The sequence below is a fragment of the Columba livia genome, chromosome 18, assembly GCF_036013475.1.
Source record: "Columba livia isolate bColLiv1 breed racing homer chromosome 18, bColLiv1.pat.W.v2, whole genome shotgun sequence".
Lineage (NCBI taxonomy): Eukaryota > Metazoa > Chordata > Aves > Columbiformes > Columbidae > Columba > Columba livia.
This window is the reverse complement of record NC_088619.1, coordinates 9,530,410-9,549,752: the sequence shown is the minus strand read 5'-3', so window position 1 is coordinate 9,549,752 and position 19,343 is coordinate 9,530,410. Positions and strand designations below refer to the sequence as shown.

The 19,343-nt window shown below is 54.2% G+C and overlaps 1 protein-coding gene across 6 annotated transcripts in view; it reads right to left on the bottom strand.

Moving 5' to 3' along the window:
- The window catches only part of ITGB4 (integrin subunit beta 4), a 28,592-nt gene extending 10,658 nt beyond the window's left edge, over positions 1 to 17,934 (bottom strand). Inside the window, exons 1-29 of one of the 6 annotated variants that reach the window (XM_065034086.1) lie at positions 17,717 to 17,934; positions 13,835 to 13,926; positions 13,453 to 13,535; positions 12,843 to 12,944; positions 12,200 to 12,404; positions 11,585 to 11,681; positions 11,235 to 11,406; positions 10,322 to 10,585; positions 9,828 to 9,917; positions 9,567 to 9,689; positions 9,265 to 9,432; positions 8,918 to 8,994; positions 8,535 to 8,746; positions 8,150 to 8,253; positions 7,881 to 7,979; positions 7,131 to 7,257; positions 6,835 to 6,954; positions 6,235 to 6,341; positions 5,882 to 5,915; positions 5,274 to 5,462; positions 4,691 to 4,794; positions 4,205 to 4,263; positions 3,576 to 3,599; positions 3,262 to 3,410; positions 3,002 to 3,181; positions 2,307 to 2,455; positions 1,756 to 1,960; positions 679 to 839; positions 130 to 310 (exon numbers count right to left, since the gene is read on the bottom strand). In XM_065034086.1, the coding sequence (XP_064890158.1) occupies positions 130 to 310; positions 679 to 839; positions 1,756 to 1,960; positions 2,307 to 2,455; positions 3,002 to 3,181; positions 3,262 to 3,410; positions 3,576 to 3,599; positions 4,205 to 4,263; positions 4,691 to 4,794; positions 5,274 to 5,462; positions 5,882 to 5,915; positions 6,235 to 6,341; positions 6,835 to 6,954; positions 7,131 to 7,257; positions 7,881 to 7,979; positions 8,150 to 8,253; positions 8,535 to 8,746; positions 8,918 to 8,994; positions 9,265 to 9,432; positions 9,567 to 9,689; positions 9,828 to 9,917; positions 10,322 to 10,585; positions 11,235 to 11,406; positions 11,585 to 11,681; positions 12,200 to 12,404; positions 12,843 to 12,944; positions 13,453 to 13,535; positions 13,835 to 13,916 (3,667 nt within the window). In that variant the 5' untranslated portion in view covers positions 13,917 to 13,926; positions 17,717 to 17,934. Of the gene's footprint in view, positions 1 to 129; positions 311 to 678; positions 840 to 1,755; positions 1,961 to 2,306; positions 2,456 to 3,001; positions 3,182 to 3,261; positions 3,411 to 3,575; positions 3,600 to 4,204; positions 4,264 to 4,690; positions 4,795 to 5,273; positions 5,463 to 5,881; positions 5,916 to 6,234; positions 6,342 to 6,834; positions 6,955 to 7,130; positions 7,258 to 7,880; positions 7,980 to 8,149; positions 8,254 to 8,534; positions 8,747 to 8,917; positions 8,995 to 9,264; positions 9,433 to 9,566; positions 9,690 to 9,827; positions 9,918 to 10,321; positions 10,586 to 11,234; positions 11,407 to 11,584; positions 11,682 to 12,199; positions 12,405 to 12,842; positions 12,945 to 13,452; positions 13,536 to 13,834; positions 13,938 to 16,573; positions 17,096 to 17,422; positions 17,446 to 17,716 lie in introns of those variants that run through there. The other 5 variants (XM_065034087.1, XM_021288459.2, XM_021288461.2 and 2 more) reach the window with 5 other exon arrangements.
- Positions 17,935 to 19,343: the final 1,409 nt, after the last annotated feature.

Genomic DNA, 19,343 nt, shown 5'->3' with positions numbered 1-19,343 from the left:
TCACAGCTGAGTCACAGTGGGAATCCCTCAGTGCTTGTCCCCAAGACCATCAGAAGCTCAGGGCTGGAGCCCTGACCCCATGGTAGGTGCACAGGTATCAACTTGCTCCCACACAGCAGAGCCGCTCACCATCCTCAAGTGTGCGGCAGTGGATGATGTCAGAATAAGGCCCTTCACCCAGGGCGTTGTAGGCACAGACTTGCATCTCGTAGTCGCAGAAGGGGTAGAGGTTACTCAGCTCTGCTGACGGTGCTTTGACATCGATGAGATGGGCTTCTGACTCGGGGTCGCCTTGGATCCAGTATTTCACCTGGCAAAGCAAGAGCAAGTCATGATTCCTTCAGGTTGCCAGTGTAATGGGTGAAAAATTCCCCATCTCTTATGAGATCTGCTCTGGGACAGCCAACGTGTTGTGCCATTCCTCTGAAATGAGAGTCCAGAACAGTCTGGGCATTTCATGGTAAGTGATGGAAAGGGAGATAAACCCAGCAGGAATCTTTTCTGCAAATTCTGCATCCACCCAGCAATGGTCCCTCAAGGATGGAGGGGGCCAGAGGTGGTGAGCTCACTCCCTCCTTTGAGCATCTTCTCCCCATCCTTTCAGCACAGGTGACTCTATGTGTGAAACATTCACAGGATGGGACCTACACCCTCCCCAAGGATGCACGCACCACTTACCTTGTACCCCAGAGGTTTTCCTGGTGGAGGAAACCAACTGAAGCGGATTTCCCTGGCACTGAGAGCATGGGCGTTGGGATTCAGCGGTGCACTCAGACGGCCTTTGGGAGACTGGGAGACCTGGCTCAGGCCCGTCATCGAGGGGACACTATCCACCACCTCTGCAAACACGAGGAAGAAAAGTCACATCAGTGCTAATCCCCCACGTGGAAGGAAAAGAAGAGCCCTGCCATCATCAGTGACCCTTTCAAAGCATTTCTGAAGGGTAGATCCCCATCGCAGGGAAAGGAAAATGAGGCACTTGGTGGTGACATCCCCCAAAGCCACCCAGCAAGCTGGTGTGAAGTTCAGGCTCAGACCTGCCCTGAGTCCTGCACCTACTGCTGCTCCTCACAGGCTGCCCAGGTGGGAAGAAAGGAAGATACTACCTCCTTGCCTCTGAAAGTCATTAGCTCTGTCTGAATGTATTTAATAATGTCTCAACATTTGATCAGTTGCCCTGTGTAGCCATGAGAGAAGATGGAAACAGGCAGAGCCTTCTCAAGTTGCCCAGTTGATTCTCCTAGAAACGCACCAAGTCCAGCCAAAAGCTCTCCAGAGCCTCTCCAACCCCAGCAGCAGTTCTGGTTGATCCAGTGATGAGGGACTTCCTTGTACCTCCAGTATTCATGACCAGTAGTGTAATAAATACCTTTATGTTATTGATCCACTTGATAACAAGCCTTACAGTTTTGCTTGTCCAACCACAGGAACCACCAAGAACTGCTCATGGCGCATCCTGCCTCTTCCTTATTTTTACAGCTTTTTATTCAAATCCCCAAGGAAAAGGAATGAAAAATCCACTGTTTCCTTTAGCAAAGTAGATTATCCATCTTCTTCCCACCCACTGTCTATACCCACTAACGCCTCTAGAGGGAGGCCCAAATCTACCAGTCGGAGCTGGAGAAACCTCACCGCCTGTTCTTTTGAGTGAGGAGCAGGGCTGGAGCTCTGTACACCACCTCGGGTGGGCTTGTATCGTGTGGGAGTCCCACACCCCCTGCTGCCATTTCCCACCTCTTGACTGCCAGCCCCTACCTGGGTCAGCGATGGTCACCGTGGTCTGGGGGTATCGGCCAATCTTGGCGCCGTACTTGGGATGGAGGAGGTCGACAGCGAACTGCTTGAGCTGGGAGTTGTGCAGGAGGGTATCTATTTCAGTCAGCTCCAGCAAGGGGATCTGCACCTCCTTTCGGGTCTCCCCGGGCTGGAAGACCAGGTCACCCTCTGTGAAGACGTAGTCCTGGAGGAGAAGAGATGTGTGGTTATAACCCATAGCATCCAAGGGAAAACTCCCAGAGAGCTCGCCCTTGTCTCCCAGTGAATCCCCACTTGCCTCCCAGTGCCCGCAGCTCAGGGGGCAGCTGGTACCTTCTGTCTCAGGTACAGTCAGCCTCTCATGTCCCAAAGGCACAGGGAGCAAAGGGATGTCTGCTCTTGTGCCAACCACAAGCCTTGGGTCTCCCCTCTCCCAGCCACATCCCCTTTGAGCCCCATCAACTGCTCTTCTGCAGCCTCAGGGCTGGATCCTTCCCAGCCCTCTGTGCCTGCTCATTCCTGCCTGCCAAGGTTAGGAGCATCATCCTTACCCTGCCGTTCTTGGCAGTGAGATCTCGTGTCCTGTACGTGACTTGGGATTTCCCGTTGTCTATGATCTCCCGAAGGACAGGGATCTTGGCTACCTTATCAAACCGGCTGTGGGAATAGGCTGGCTGCAAGAAGGTGATGAGGCTGCTGGCTGGAAGGGAATGTGTAGAGCAAATACATGAAGAGTCACATTACAAACATGCCGGTGTCCTCCCCCTCAACAGAGTTCCTATCATCCATGGGTGTGAACTGTGTATGAAGTATTACTGCATGGGCTGGAGGTTTTATCAGTCCTGACTCTTGCTCCCTGCTCAAAACAACCAGATGGAAAGCAAAGGCAAATCTCTGAGAACATTCACCTGCCCCAAGCACAGCACAACAGCAAAGAGGGTTTACTTTACTCCAGTGATTTATGAACTGGAGCAGCAGAGGCCTATGGTCAGCCCTGTATCTGCCACCTGTGGTGGTCAAAAGTGGGTCTCTGTCATCAGGAATGACAACCCTCCCTTGGATGCTTTAAAAGATGCTCTAGTTTAGACCCAAGTGACTTAAGAAAAGAGTCACCAAGCAAGTCTCTGACCTATGACCTGGGGGAGCTCAGATCGGCAGGCTGCACCCCCTTAGAAATCACATGAGTCCATCTGGACATGGGACACATAAAAACCCTTCATCTTGTGCCACAGTTGCAGCCCTTCACCTTGTTCCTTGATGATGGTGATGTTGACAAGCCTGCGCCCAATCTCTGCAATGCCGGTGGGGACATCGATGGCCTCCACCTGCAGCTGCTTCTCATCATCATCCTCCTCCCTGATGAAGAGTGGGACACGGACATCAACCAGCTCCACGGCCTCTTGGAACTCCACCATCCCATGAGCATCTGGGGGAAGGGACAGTGGTGAGGGGTGGGAAACGTGTCCCCCCATCAGCCAAGGGTTAACGCTGGGCTCTGCTCCCTACCTTGGTCTGAAGTCACAGTGTAATAACCCGGAGAAACCTTCAAGTCATTGAAAGCCTCATGGGAAACATGCTTTTCCACCACTTTGATGATCTCTGGCTTGGCCGAGCGAGGGGCAGTGAGCACTGTGTCCACAATGGTGTGGTCCTGCCTGCAACCAGTGGGAAGAACAAGCTGGGTAAGAGCTGAGGCCAGGGTTGCTCATCTCACAAAACAGCTAGATGGGCTACTGAGTGCACAGGGCATTCAGTCACCCCACACGTGTGCGTGCAAAGGGGGAGAAGCAGCACAAGAGAGGGCTGCACGTTCCTCTTACCTTTTCCCAGAATTGGGCTGTAACCTGGGCGGAAAAAAAAAAAAAAACAAAAAACAAAAACAAAAACCAGAAAAATCAGAGTGACTAATGCATTTGAGGAGACAAAATTCTGTGTGAATCACAGCCCTGTGCAGGTCTGAGCTGCAGCAGCTGCTCTGCAGGTGCCAATTCACCCTGCGGAACCTGTGGCCCCATCGCGTGTTCCCTCCTGCCTGGCTGCTCCCTCCAGCCCTGGTTTCCCAATGCAATGAGGAACGTGCCCACAGGCGAGATGGCATCTGGTGAGAGTTGTGGGGAGGGGACACCACTCCCTGCTCAGTGCCAGCATCCCAAGGCTCCTCTGTCCTGCATCAGGCACTTGTAACTTTGCACAGTGCTGAAACTTTTGAAGACAATAGAAATTTTCCCAGCGAGCACCGTGTGACCAGGATTTGTCCCTGTCTGTAGGAGTCTCAGGTCCAAAGCCAGAGGCAGCTGAGATCACCTGCAAAGCCAGGTGGGCTCTGCTCTGCAGCCCGGGTCAGGCTTGTGCCGGGGGTGGCTCACGGATTTCACAACCCAGCTCTCCATCCACTCCCTGGGCCCTGGGGCAACCCTGCCCCACAGGAGGTCTCTCCCCAGTGACTCACCTGAACTTGGTCTGCTGGAGCTTGTGGCAGCCAGGGATGTGCTTGAAAACCTCATTCAGCTGCAAGGAGCAAGAGGAACTCTTACACCACGTCCTTGTGTGAGCAGATGCTGCTGACAGCAAACACGAGAGCCCTCTGGCCACCCCCGGGCCCTCCCCCCTCACCCTGCCACACCAGGCAGGGACCATCACCTGTTTTTTCCCCAGAGTATGGCAAGAGGCTGAAAACTGAAGCCAAACAGGAGCTTCAGGCCATGTGCCCTGAAGCAAACCTCAAATCTCATCAATGTGATGCTTTGGTAATTCTCACAAACATGATCTTAATATCTGCGTTTTTTTTTGGAAAGAAGAAAAATTGCTTCTTCCTTTCAAGAGCTGTCTGGGTTCACAGGGAAGGGGCTCTCCCCTTTCCCCAGCATTGCAGACTCCCCCTCAGTGTGGCTGTCCCCCCGTCCCACCCCAAACCCCCTCATCCCCATGTTCATACATTCTCTTCCACTTCCTTGCGCAGCTGCTCGCACTCTCGGGTGTCCAGCTTCACCAGGTTCTGCGTGAAAAGCCGGGTCAGTCTCAGAGACAGCCCGTAGGGAACTGGAAAGAGAAATTCCCAAGTCAAATGCCTTCCTTCTTGGTCAGAGAAATTACCCAGCCAAGAGCTGGAAGCATGGAGACACGCGTGATGCCCCGTATCCGGATCCTGTATCATAGCACCCAAAGCCCATGGCACCAGCAGAGAAAATCCTCTGAGAGCTGGAGAGCTAATGCAAAAGCTTTCTGCCAAATCAAGCAAAGGAAACTGCAAGGTACAAAGAACGCATGCAAGGTACATCCACCATGCAGCTGTCAGGAGGTACCCAAGGTGACCACCTGTCCTGCTACAGGGCTGGACACAGAAACATGCTGCTCAGCATCCCCCAAGATAGAAGCAGATAAAGGAACACCCTGCTTTGTAACTGGCCTTGGAGGTAACACCATGGCTGCTGGATCTGGGGGTTACCTCCAAGCATTCGTGTCCTCTATGGCACCCACAGCATCTCCTCTCTACCCTGTCCCTCAGATGTGGCACTCACCAAGATCTTTGGGGTTGGCGACTGCGGGGGAGGTGAAGCCCTGCTTGTGAACGTTGTTGTTGATCTTCCAGCGCACTGTATCCCGGCCCTTGAGGGACCCACTGCGGACCATGGGGGTGTCCAGGTGGTCAGAGGACATGAGGCTGTGGCGAAGCATGTAATGGTCCTCCTTGAATCCAACAGTGCGACCTGCAGAGCCAGGGCAGGGTAAGAGTCTGGGCAGACTGGGACAACACCAGCTGTCAATGTCCCAACAACAGAAACTTTGTTTTGGGGAATCTTTAGGTCTTCCACCATGCTAAGGGTGTTGGGATGTCCGGAGTGGGATGGGGTGGAGAAGGCAAGGGGTGTCCATGAGAGCACATCATACCAGTTAGGCATTACAAGCGATACTGGTCAGGGGAGAGCCAGATGTGGGATTCCCAGCAGGACACACCAGGGTGTGGGACAGCAGCTCGAGGGCTCCTTGGCTCAGGCTTTTCCTCTGACCCACCTCCCCAGCTCAGAGAGGAGGAGGAGGAGAGACATTCATCCCAGCACACACCCCCTCAACCCAGGAAGGCAGTGTACCCCACAGATCCCGCTCCCCCACTTTGAAGGGCCGGTACCTCGTGCGCAGCAGGGAAGCAGGGCCAGGCAAGCCTAGAAAACAAATGGCCAAAGACACCATCACTTTGTGGTCAAGGGCAAAAACCCCATCACGTCTCCAGCTGGGGGATTCATATCAGCAGGGATGGGTGGACAGTGGATGGGGCTCTGAAAGCTAATTTTAGGCAGATATCCATTCAGTGAAATCCCACAGCAACTTGTGTCGGAAACAGCAGAGGTGCTGGATACCACTGAGACCCAGCCCCGGCCAGTCTGTCTGTGCTCAGGGTTAGGTGCATTCTAGAAATCTGCCATGTTTTTGGCCTTTATCTGGTCCTCTCCCCAGGCCGGGGCAGCCGGCTGAGGCACTCACCTTGCAGCAGGCGCAGAACTTCCAGCAGAGCAGCAGCAGCAGCCCCAGGAGCAGGATGAGGAAGATGAGCAGTGGGATGAGCCAGAGGAAGCTCCCCGGTGGGCATTCTGCAAGGCACAGAAATGTTTCCCCAGGGCATCGGCAAGGAGGGACGGGGGAGGCAGGGACAGAGGGGAAAGGCTGGACCACAGCAATATGAGGGATGGAGGAGCCTAGTTAATCTTGGAAACCCCTCCCTTGGTGCTCACAATAAAAACTGATGTTCAGAGAGAACTATCCCACCTCTCTGCACACATACAGCCACCCCAAGAGGCTGTTCAGCACCTCGCAGCTCTACCTGCCCGTACCAGCATGACAAGGCACTGATCTCTAAAGGTGCTGGTCTCTGAGGGTGCTACTGTCCACCCCCTGCAGCTCGTATGACAGCCCATATCACTCAGCCCTGTTAGGCAGGATGGTGGGCATGAAGGTCCTGCCAGCAGCTGACCCCTCCCAGGGGCACAGCAAAGGGACAGGCAAGATCAGTGTCACCATGTGCACAGGTCACTGCTGATCCAGACCCCAGGCTGGACCATCCCCTCCTGCCAGGTCCCTACTCACCTTTTTTCTTCTGCACACGGACAGTGGTGTTGGGGAGGACGGTGGGGTCTCCCTCCAGGGTGTAGTGGTAGGTGCAGTCATCATCCTCGTCCTGGAAGGAGCAGTACTCACTGGCCTCCTCTGCAGACAGAGAGAGGACATGATGGCAAAGTCATCAGGACCAGGAAAAGCTTGAGGAGCAGCCCCACATGCACACACACAGGGCATGGAACACATGCAACCCCACATGCACACACACACATGCCCATGGGAGACACACCACATGTGTCTGCACCCTTCTCTGCCTCTCCTGGTACCTTTCTTCAGCTCTTCCACCATCTGGATCTGGAGGTGGCACATGCTGCAGTTTGCTTTCTTGTTGCCCGTTCCCCAGGCCTGGCAGCGAACGCAGTCCCGTATGCTCTCGCACACAGCCTGGAAACCCTGGGCAGAGACACAAGGTGGGCTGGTCAGGAGGCAGCCCAGGGGAAGCAAGGGAAGACATCGCCTCTGAAAGGCAAAGGTGGAGGGGCAACGCCGTGTCCTCGCCCAGCTTCTAGGGCAAGGTCAAAAAGAAGAATCACAGGGAGCAATCAGCTAACAAAGCCGGCTCCAAAAAATCCTATACCAACAGCCGGCATTGGGGCAGTGCCTAGATCTTCTCCAAGGGTTTTAGGGCGCCTTCCCAAAATACAACCAAGCTGGTTTTATCCACTCCCACCATGGGATTAGCCCATGTTTGTCAGTGGAGAAACTGAAGCACCAGGCTTTTCCCAGTCTTGAAGCACATCAGAACAAGACAGGAGCTGAGCCTCAAGCCTCTGCCCTTTACCAGTGTGCAGATAAACACAGATGGACATTCAACAGTTGCTGCTGGTGAACTGGAGGGCAAAGCAAGCCCTCCCATACCAGACCCTTCCTGGCCATGGAAGGCAGAACAGGCAAAACTAACCCCTGCTCAAGATTTTGCTCCTGACCAAGATGTGCCTTCGTCTCTGCTTTGTTTTCCTCCTCCAGAGACTCTGCATCCCAAGGAGAACCCAGAGGGACCCCAGGCTGAGCCTCACCAGGGAGTAGCTGATTTCACAGGTGGAGCTGGTGTACAGCGAAGCCTTGTCACAGATGCACCTGCCACATTCACATCTCCCGTGGTTATTGCAAATGCCCTGGGAGAGAAGAGGAGACAGTTGGTGTCCAAGAGCAATTGTAGACATGCAGCAGCACTGGAAGTCAACAAGGTGCCAGCTCCCAGTGACGCTGAGCCTTGGGTACTGGGACAATTTGCTACAGCCCTGCCTGGTCCGGTCGTCCCTTGTGCAGGTGGAGCAGGACCTACCCCTCGGCTGTCGATGCAGGTGTCATTGCTCGTGGGACATTCACAGCCTGGACCCTCCCAGCCGCTCTCACACACGCACGCACCCTTGGAGCAGCGACCACGGTCTGTGATGCAAGAGGAGAAATTATGCAGGGACCAGAGCTGCATCACTCCCCTGGACCCATCTGTGGGCTGCTCTGGCTCTCTTGCTTTTTTGGGGGTACAAAGAGGCTGCAAACTCCAGAGCATCCTCCCTGCATGTTTGCAAATGCACAGTACCCGCAGCCCATCGTTGGTCATTCAGCTCCCTGTGTCAGTGCCACCAGCCCAGGGACACCCTGCCTGTGCCACAGGCACAGTGCGCCCCACAGCTGGGAGATGTTGGGGGCAGAGGGGCTGCTCTCACCATTGCAGAGGAAGCCAGAGGTGCGCGGGCACTGCAGGACATCATATTGGCAGAACGGCCCATCAAAACGCTGCCTCAGGTCCTCGGAGTAGCACTGGCACTTCCCACACAGGCACTCGCCCCGGCCTGAGCATGGCTCCGTATCCCCGGGGCGGATACAGGCTTCGTTGTTGGGGGACGATGCTGGGGAGCAGTCGCACGTGTCCCCTCGCCTGGTGGGGAGGAGATGGTGTTGAGAGAGGTGGGAGCGGTGCGCAGGACAGCAGGGTCCTGGCCTGGGACTGCACATGGGTGGGATGCCCAGTGCACAAGTGTGTGCCACTGTGGGTCCTCAGACCCAGCAGGAACCCTGGGAGGGATATGGAGCTGGACAAAGTCCTTACCAGCCTGGGTGGCAGATGCACTGTCCACAAGCAAAGTCCCCGTGGAAGCTGCACTTGGGTGAACTAAACTCTTTTTGCTGTAGAAGACAGAAGAGGCATTGCCAAATAGTCTCAGCTGCCTCAAGACCACTTCAGGAACCAGAAAGACAGATCTAGGGGCAAAGTTTCCCACAAGTTCTGCTCTAGAACAACATGCCCAGCTTGGTGCAGGCAGTGGTGAGGATCCCCTTGGCCAGGCTGAGCAATAAGTGAGGTGTCAAGCAGTACCCACATGCACCAGCCAAGGTGTTTCCACCCCAGGCTGGCCAGGAGGAGGTCACCTCTCTGCAGCACATACACTCACATACCTGTTCACAAGAGCACACATCACAGTAGACAGAGGCTCTGATTTTGAGGCTGTCGCTCAGGGACGTGGGTTTTACATGAATAACTCCCTCCCGCTCTGTCTTCTGGAGGCTGCAGACGTGCTGCCCACCAACGTACTCAAGGGCCTTCACACGCACATTGTACTTGCCCTAGGAGGAATGGATGTGCCACAGGGGTGAGCCAGCTCTGCCAGACTGACCTCAGATGAAGATGGAAGGAGGGACACAGTGGAGGGCTCAGTCCCCAGCACACACCTCCCCTCCGGGGCCATCCAAGGACTCACCACTTCTCCACGGTTGATGTGGAAGGAGCCAGATTCTGTCTTCTCATACACCAAGGAGGTGAACTCTGTCTTCATGGCTTTGGGGACAAAGTCAGCTCGGATGTCCATCTTGGAGCGGATGCGCTAGGTGGCAGAAGGTAACCACAATATTGATTTTCAGCAGTACACCTGCAACCACCTCCTGCCTCCTTTCCTGGGCAGGAGGTGCCCACCCTCTGCCTTCCCTTGGGGCAAGAACAAAGCCCCAGAGAGCACCGTTACCTCAAAGGCTGTGCGGAGCAGCTCCACGATGTTGGAAGAGTCCTCCTGGAGCACCCCGATCTCAGAGATGGGGAAATACTTGTGCAGCTTCTGCAGAGAGACAGGAGTCCCCTGAGCCAAGGCCTTGAGAAACCTCCTCTAGCACTGAAGTGGGCTTTGCTTTGAGCAGGTCTTGGACTGGAAACCCCCAAAGGTCCATTCCAACCTAAATTCCTCTCCAGCTCTGTGTCCCCACTGCTTTACAAGAGACACCAACATGGGGAGACCTCCAGGAACTCAGATTCCTGCACCCAGTAGTAACACACTTTGAGACCTCTCACAACTCAGAGCAGGTGCCCAGCACCCTGTGGTACCCTCCCAAATTATCAAGGTGTTGGTTTAGCACTTGCAGACAAGAGATGGGAGAAGACTTCCTCCTCACAGCCAAGCTGCAGAAGAAGGAACAACGGTCCTGGAGGTAAGCCCACGTGGCACAACCACTGCCATCTCCTCACCTCGTAGTAGCTGTAGGAGTGGTTAGTGACAGCAAAGATGGGGATGATGTTGTGCTGGCCCAACAGGCGCACCAGGGTGGGCACCGAAGGATAGTCCTGCTTGGTGTCATACACATAGGTGCCACTGGTGTCCAGGTGACATTGCTCATCATTTCTTGCCAGGATCCCTGCCAGGACGTTGGTACCATCAGCTTCATAGTGAAAGGCAGATTCAGTGGAGAACACGAGCAGGTGAGTGCTGTCCTTCCTCCAGCCGATCTTATCCTACAGCCGGGAACAGGGACAATGGACATTTATCTCTGCATCCACCAAAACACTGCACAGCACTTGCAGCCATTGGCAGGAGCTGGAAAACCCAAGGGACGAGGCACCACCTCCATTTGGCAGCAAATGCAGTCGGCTACATTGTCCTAGGAATCAAAGACAGCAGGTCTCCACTTTCCCCATCTGCACCCCCAATGCACAGGATGTCTCCCAGCCACTCAGCGCCAGGCACATGTATGTATAGGGAGCAAACCCACACTTTTCTGGATGTGTTTGGAGCTGTGCTCATCCCTCAGCCCAATGGGCAAGCCCAAATGGGCTGTTTTCCAGGGAGCAGAGCATCACCACTGTGGGTATGGAGAGGGACAGAGCAAAGAGCACACAGAAGGTGCCCAGGAAGGAGCTCCAGAGACACACACAGATGGTCTGGGCCCCAGGAAAATTTGGGAATTCAAAACAAGTCAGCAACAGGAGTGTGCAGCTGGGAGGGCGAGAACTGACTGTAGCTGAATGTACCATCTGCGCTTCTTGGCTGCCTCATCAGCTGCCCAGCGTGCTGTTCCTTTGCTCATCGCCCACCATCAAGAAGATCCACCCATTAAAAACAAAGCCCTGCCCACACATCTCCTGCATCCCTGGCCACCCGCACCTTGCAAACAGCTGTCTGCAGGATGGCATCAAAGCCGCCCTCGGGGGCATCCAGGTTCCCAGAGATGCGCTCCTTCCTGAGCTCCTGGCTGAAGTGGTTGATGTTGCTGGTCAGACGGATGACATTCTTGAAGGAGAAGGGGGAGTCGGCATTGTTCCAAGGCTCACGTAGCCTAGAAGAGGAGGGGAGAGAGGTGTTTTTGCAGGGGGCAGGAGCAATGGGATGTTTGGGTGTGAGGAAAGGCAAGGAGAGCACCCGGGGGCTGGGGAACCCCTCAAGGGATGGAGAAACACAAGGCACCTGCCCTCCCCTCTCTGCTTCCATCCCAGGGACCCATCAGCCTCACTTACTTCTCAGGTCTCATGTCTGTCTGAGGGGATGAGACTTTGTCCACAAACTTGCCAAATCCGATGGTGTAGTTGGATGTCAGGGCTTGTAGGAACTCCGCTGGGAGAAAAGGAAGGGAGGAGTGGACATGTGAATAAAGAGATGTCTGCAAGGTTGCTGCTCCGGGATAAGAAATCCTTTCCTGGGCATCATCACTGCTGGTCAGGTCTTAGATAAGACTCCCAAACTCTCAGCTTTTAGAGCTCTTTGGGCTTGGCACTTGTCTTTTTGGGGGTAGAAACTTATACCACCTTTGGTAGCCCCTTTCCACGATTGGAGTTCCTGCAATAACAGACACCATGCCTATAGGTACAAGATACCAAAGGTAACACACTGTGCAGGGCACCCGCCCCCACGCTGGGCTGAAAGGAGAGAGCACGTGTGATGATTCCTGCAGAGCCAGGAGAGACATCCCCACACAAAGCAGAAATAATAAGCAACTTTAATTAAAACAGATGCCTCCCAGGGCTTTGACAGTTGCATCCCTTTCTCTGGTGCCTACAGAGAACTCTCAGCCATGGGCAGGAGCGAGCTGTGTGCCTGCATCAGCACAGGAGCTGGCTCCCCTCTGCTCTCACCTAGGTTTTCACCCATGCTTTTGAGGTTGTCCAGATCATCAGACATAGAGTAAGAGAAGTCCATAAGGATGTAGAGATCCACAGGGCTCTCCAAGGGCTGGAAGACATCCATGTTGAAGCTCATCTCCTCTCCAGCTCGCAGGCGCATGAACATGCTTTGGGGGGACACCTGGGTCCTCTGCAGGGATGTGTTGATGCTGAAATTCTGTGAAGGAACCATAGTGTGAAAGGGATGGACTACATCTCCTGTGCAGATGCAGTGAGGAGGAGGCAAGAAGCAGGGAGATACGTAGGAAGGGGAAAGGCAGGGATGCTCACACTCCCCTCCCTCATGTACAGCCAGGGACTGAGGCAGCCTCTCCCACGTCCATGTGTGCCCAGCTGGGCACCTCCTCCAGACCCTGGCATTTTGCTTACATCTGTTTTGCCTGAAAAGCCACCCTAGCCCTAAACAACCATGGCTGGTTGCCAACAGGTCCATCAGCTAGCAAAGGCAGAGCATTGGTTTTGAGTAGACCCTACATAAACAGAGGTGTGGGCTTTGTATTTTTCCTGGTGAAGACTCTAGAGAGGGACGAAGGACATGAAGAACACTGAGGAGGTGGGACCACAGCCAAGCAAAGGCTGTGTCCCCAGCACCCACCTGCTCGGTCCGCATCTCGCCCCTGCGGTAGACGATGCTGGCCTCCCCGCAGCCGTACCGCAGCAGGTTCTCCCGCAAGTCGCAGCGAGACTCTTCAAAGCTCTGGCAAGCGAGCAAGAACAACATTTCAACCAAAGAAAGCAACAAATCTTCCATGCAGGGGGGCAAAGCTCTTGTCAGGAAGCAGTATCCTCTGCTGAGACCATTAACAAGCCTTTGGGAGCAGGAGAGGGATAGAGAGACGGGGACAAGTCTTGCACAGAAGAGCCAATGTCCCCCAGCAGCAGGGAAACGCAACCACCAGTGAGTTACTGGGTTGTCTGTGATAAGACTCTCCATCCCTTGCACACGTTGTTTTGGATCTGGCATGCTGGCATTTTCTGATAAACCCCTGTATTCCTGCAGGTTTGCCCCAGACTCCCCTTTTCTCTGCACCAAAGGAAACCCACATTTCAGTGCTTCCCAGCCAGACCAGCTCTTTGCAGAGAGAAGCCAGAGCCAGAAGCTGACGCTGCTCTTGGGTCCCTCTCCTGGTTTTGGCTGGGGGCGGTGGGTTCCCTCCATCTGTAGGGTGGGAAGCGGAGCCCCGTGCTCCCCTGCAAGGTCTCACCTCGTCGGTGCAGAAGGAGCAGTCCTTGTCCACCCGGATGCACTCGGTGCAGCTCTTTGCCCGGGACAGCACACAGCGGTTACCTACCAGGACAGATCAGGAATGGGAAAACGCAAGTGAGCCCTGGGAGGGTGTGACAAAGGCTGATCCCATTCCTGGGAGAGGTTTTGCCTTAGTGGTTAGTGGAAGCTGGCTACAAAACAGCAGCGGGGTAGCAAGAGAGGGGCCCCAAGTGCTGGGGAGAGAGAACACAGGAGGAAAGACACACAACAGTTCTTATCTGCGTGAGGATTGGCATTTCTGGAGCCCAGAAGGGGTGCACAGACCCCATTGGGCAGCACCAAGGGGAGAACACAGACAGACCTACTGAGGCTGCACTCACTTTTGCTCCTTTGGCAGAAACCGGTGGCACAGAGCAGGGACAGGAGGAGCAGCCGGGCACACATCCGTGGCGGCGCATCCATCCTCTTCCTCCTGAAACACATGGATCGTAATGTTGTGGAGAGTCAAGAGATGGAAACGGTTCTGGAGAAGATCGAGGCAGCTGCCACAGAGCCCCTGCCCAGCCCTGCTGGGGTGGGACAGCCCTGGGGAAGCCACCGCTGATCCCAGCAGGGCAGGGCACTAAAAACAAAAGCAAGAGCAGCTTGTCCTCTGCTCGGGCATGTGCGAAAGGCTCAAAGTCCCCAGCACCACCAGGGCAGGGCAGCTGCCACACCACAGCACCCCTGTACCCAGAGCTGGGGTGCTCAGCTTGAGGGGTCCCCCGGGACAGGTCCCAGGCTGCTCCTGGCCAGAGCCCAGCACTATCTGCACGTGTGAGCACCAACCAGGTCAAGACCTTGCTTTTCCTGGTGGGTTAAGGAAAAAAAGAGAGGAGGAAAGCAAAGTGACTGTCTACATCTTTCCCCAAAAGCAAAACAGACCCCTCCCTTCAGCTATTTCCTATCACACTAATAGTTTCCAGGATGGTCGAACCAACAATAAATAGAGGGTGAGGCCTTGGGAAATGCCAAACTTGGAGCTTTGGAACTGCTGAATGAATCCCTGGTCTTGAGAGCCCAGCAGCCCCCTCTGTCCTGCCCAAGGCAGCAGGATCCCTCACATGGATACAGAGGCCAAATCCTAAACAGGGTGAATCATTCTCCCTCTGCTTTCCTGCACAGCTCCTCGCAACACCAGCCGCCCCCAGCTCAGGGTTTTCACACGTTTGGCTTTGCAGGGGTCCCTCTGGCCAAGCCCCTGTGCTGGCTCCAAACCCGGCAGTTATCCTCATCCCTGGATGTGCCCACGACCTCCTTCAACACCAGTCCTCATGCCACCACTTGCTGGCAAACATCATGTCCCTCACCACTGAGACAAGGAGCTTTTGAAGCCAGGAAAATCCCCTTTTCCCTTGCTCCACCCCAGCGAGCTGTGCCAGCAGCGGGGAGATGCCAATTAGAGGTGAGATGAAAGGGTGGGGAAGTCCATCGAGCCTGTCAAGGGAAAATACAGCAAAAACATTCCCTGAGCACTCAGCAAATCCCCTCTCCCATTGTGGCAAAAGCCACAAGGAAAAGTTTGGTACGAAGGACCGGACTGCTCAGTTTGCACACCTGTCTTTCAAGGTAACCCGAAAGCACAGACCTAATTCATCCTCCTTTAATCACAAGTCAAGAAAGAGTCACCAGGGGATGGATGGACACGCACTGGGCCTTGGTCACATAAGCTGCTGTCATGTCTTTCCAAGTGCTGAGATAAAAAGCCATAAAACTCAGCACTATACTAACGTTCTGTTGCCCTGTGATCCACCAACCTCCAAGGCTTCGGCTGAGCAGTCGCCAGCGGGCAGGGCCCTGGTGGCACCCAGCATTGCCGCTGCCGGCCGTATTTTTGCAAAAATAAGCAAGCAGCCATCCCTCAATGTCAAAAGTGTCCTCTGGAAAGGAAACACCACTTTCACCTCAGAAAAGCTGCAGGGCTTTGGTTGGATTTTCATGACATCAGCAACAACAACAAAAATAAGCTGTTGTGCAAAACTAAGGAACAAAGTGGAGCAGCTCCCAGCTGCACAGAGACATCCTGCCCTGTCCCAGACCACCGCTCTGGCCTTTTCTCCTGCTGCCCTGCTCCCCCAGCCGTTGCCTGCACCTCAGCTCAGCCCCAAAACTGCTCTGGAAAGACCCAAGATGACACCACCCTGTGTCAGCAAAGGACTGGTGGCTCCGGTACCATCTCCTCCTTCCACCCCCTGGGCTCAGGCAGGGGGGACACCAAGGGGCAGAACCCCCAGGGAGGTCAGGACCCTGCCCAAACGCCGGCGCAGCCCCGGGACCCTCCTGTCCCCGCCTTGCGCTGCCCGGCGTGCTGCTCCCGGCACATTCTCTGCCCCTTTACCCCCAACAAGCCTCCTTCCCTCTCCCTCCCCTCCCTGCATGCTCCTCATTCCCTTTTCCACTCCTAACCCACGTCTGTCAGCTCCCTCACACCAATCCTTCTGTCCATCCATTTCCCTATTTCCCTATTTCCCATCAATTTCAGCTCACAAATACCAACACCTGCAGTTCAGCAAAGCCCTGAACCCGACTTCCCTATAGCCTTTTCCTCCAGGGACCCCTCTCCCCTCGCTGGGGTGTTGCCCAGAGCCACCCATTCTGCAAAACCAACAGCCGGACATTTCACCTGTGGAAGCTTTCCCTGGGTGCCAGCTCCAAGGCACAAGTGCCTTTTCCCCTGGAAGTGGGGCAGGCAGAGAGAGCAACCTTTGAAATCTGCAATACATGGTCCCCAAAGGGCTCTGCTCTGCCTTACCACACTGCAGTACCCCCACCTCCACCCCATAGCCCCCCAGCCAAACACCTTCAGAGATAAAAAACGCCCACCCCAGCCCTGCAAAGACCTGCTCGCTCACAAGCTTTGCCCTTCCCAGCCAACCGAGAGGTGCAAGACGACGTCCAACAGCCAAAACTAGGGGAAAAATGGGGAACAAGCAGGCAGGGACCTGAGCCCCCTTACTTCATGCCCTGCCTACCTGCTCACCCAAGGAGCCCCGCACTTTATTTTACCCCCTGGTTAATCAACAGTGCAAAATTAAAGCCAGCTGGAAGCTAAAGAGCACAGATGAATTAATTCCACAAACCTCATTAGCGCTGGGTCTGACTCAGTGTCCAAATCCTCTGCTGCAGCCCAAATAACAGGCACCCACACAGCAAGCCAAGAAATTCTTCCAAAGGCAAGAGGGGGAACGCGCTGCTTCGCTGCCACAACTTGATTTCCAGTCTTTCTTCTCTTTTTTTCCCTCCCTCTCTATTTTCTGTCTCTTTTCTCTTTCCGGTTAAACGTCAACTTCCAGTCCGGCAGGGAGGGCAGGCAGCCCGCGCTCCCACATACCTCCCCACTGATTTCTGTACCCTCCAGTCAAATATCGACTTTGTTCTCACTCCCCTCGCTGTCCCGGAGCTGCTGCCTCTCCCTCCCGGGGGCTGGCGGGGAGGAAAGGTGGGAGCTGCGATAAATGAGACGGGATCTCAGGTGAGGACGAGCTTTATCCCAGCTGGAGAGGGAGGAGGGGGTGCCCATGACTCAGGGCTTGGCATTCCTCCCTGCACACCTGGACGGGACGGCACAGCCCGCGCAGCCACCCTGGACCCTCCTTCCCTTCGCACAAGCACCGTCCCACGGGAAAAGGGCTGAGCAGGGGGTGGGAAGGTGGGTGGACGGGGCAGTGGGGAGCTCAGCTTCGCCCCCCTGCTCTGGGCAGAGCTGAGGGTGCTCCCCTGGCCACATCATCGCTGGAGGTTTCTTCTCCAAATTTCCCACTGTCACGAGTACGGGGTGTCACCCCAGCACCCAAGTAGCTTTGAGATTAAATAACAGATAAGGTCCTGCCGTGACAACAACCGAGTCCAGCCACGGTACCTGTTTGCGAGGAGGACAGAGCCACATCCTGCTTTATCCAGAGTACCAGCACAACAGCCCAGCTCCTCACCTGTACCAGATCCAGCTCCTAGGTCAATGCGACCCCTTGTAGCATCATCAAACCCATCCACACCTGCTCCTCATGCATCCCACCATGGTCCAAGGAGCAGCAACCCCACCGCTGCGTCCAGCCCTCCTGCTGGGCTGCATCCAAAACCCCTTCCCCGGTCAGAGGAGGGTTTGGAGTTCAGGTGAGGTTATTTTTTTTCATCCCACAGCACCCTATTTTTTTTGAGTTCAGGGTTTATCACGGCTCACACCTGGTCGCACCTCCTGCACCGCATGGTGCCGAGCATAGACGTACCGGAGCAGATGCAATGGCAGAGGCTGCTTTTAGCTCCCCCATCAATCCTCACAAGGAAAAGTGCATCTCCTCATCTTCAACACAAACAATAGCGACTGCCAGATGAAAAAGTTGCATATTTCCTGCCTGTCTTGGAGATTAAAAACACAAGCAGGGCAATTTTGGCTTCTTTATCAAGATAGCATGATCGAGGCTGCTGATCAACTCCCTAGTGATGGTGACTGAGCATAGATTCAAATGAAAGGGAGGAGAAGGATTCCTTTCACTACAAGAAATAGGAAGCTCAAGTAAGTATGTGTAAATGGATTAAGCCCCAGGAAAAAGGACGACGTGCTCATGCAATTAAAAACCAGCAAACGGGAAACAGGCAGGGGCGCAGCTGAAGATGGCCCAGGCAGTTTGAGTTTGGTATTTCCTCGTTTCCGAACGCTTGACTTGGCAGCCTCATCATTGCCCTGACCCTTTTGGATATGTGATTTCCTATATTTAAACAAAAATTCTGAAAATTAAGAGGGTTTGTTGTTGGGTTTTTTATAACTGCAACAGACGTTTACTTCAACATGACAGCTGAGACATGAGGCTGTGATGCTGCAGCAGTGGGTGCTGGTGAAGAGCAGCTCGTTACTATTAAGGAGCTGAAGGCAGAGGGACCTGCTCTGGCTTGAGGAGCCACAGAGGCAGAAGATGTTGTAAAATATTGGAGATGGAAGAAAACTGGGCTTCAGATCCCAATGCCAGAGGGGAACGTGTACTGGTGCTCACAGACGTGTCTGCCCACCTCCCTCGGTCCCATCCCCAGCAGCATCCAGCTCCCACCAGCTCCAGCTGCAGTTTAAGAAGTAAATTTAAGCTACAAGCAAGAAAAAAATTACTAAAAAATAGCATTCTAGTGATGAGTCCCCAACAGGAACCCTGGAGCCGACCAACAAAGCTTGGGAGCAGCCTGTTTCCAGCACATTTGGTGTCCTTGCTCTCTGTTTGTCCTCTTTTCTCCGCCTGATATGGAGGATGTTTACATTGCCTCCTCTAAAGTATCCCTGGTCTCACCTACAGACACTCCAACAGCCCCAGGGCTGCCTGACACCATCTCCCCTTCATCCCAGCAGCCTGGAGCAGCAAGGCAGGACCGGCTCTGCTCAGCATCTCCAGCGGGGAGAAGGAGCCCAGTTACACACCACGGGTGCTGCCAGGAGAGCCTGAGATACTAATTATCCACCTTTCTTTAAGACATGTCCCCTAACAGACCGCCGAGCACATGGAACATGAAGTTTCCCAGAGATTTGTAACTGGACTGCATTTAAGTAGGTATTTGCAGGGCTGATAAAAGGTACTTTTCTGATATCAATAACTCCACAGCTAAACTTCAAGCCAACAAAGCAGAGAGGAATCAGAAATTCTCAGTAAATGGTCATAAAAATTCAGCAGGTTTTCACTTTGTCTTGTTTTTAAGAAACAATATTTGTGTTTTATGGGTTGTCTTTCAGTCAGCTTCTCCAAGATACTTCCCCCAGGGAAGAAGAATACCCAGTGAGCTCGAGTTTTTGCCATGGTTCAAATCCCTGCATTCACTGCCTGCTGAATCAGGCTTTTACCACCCAAATTTTGTTTTAAGCGACAGAGAACAGGG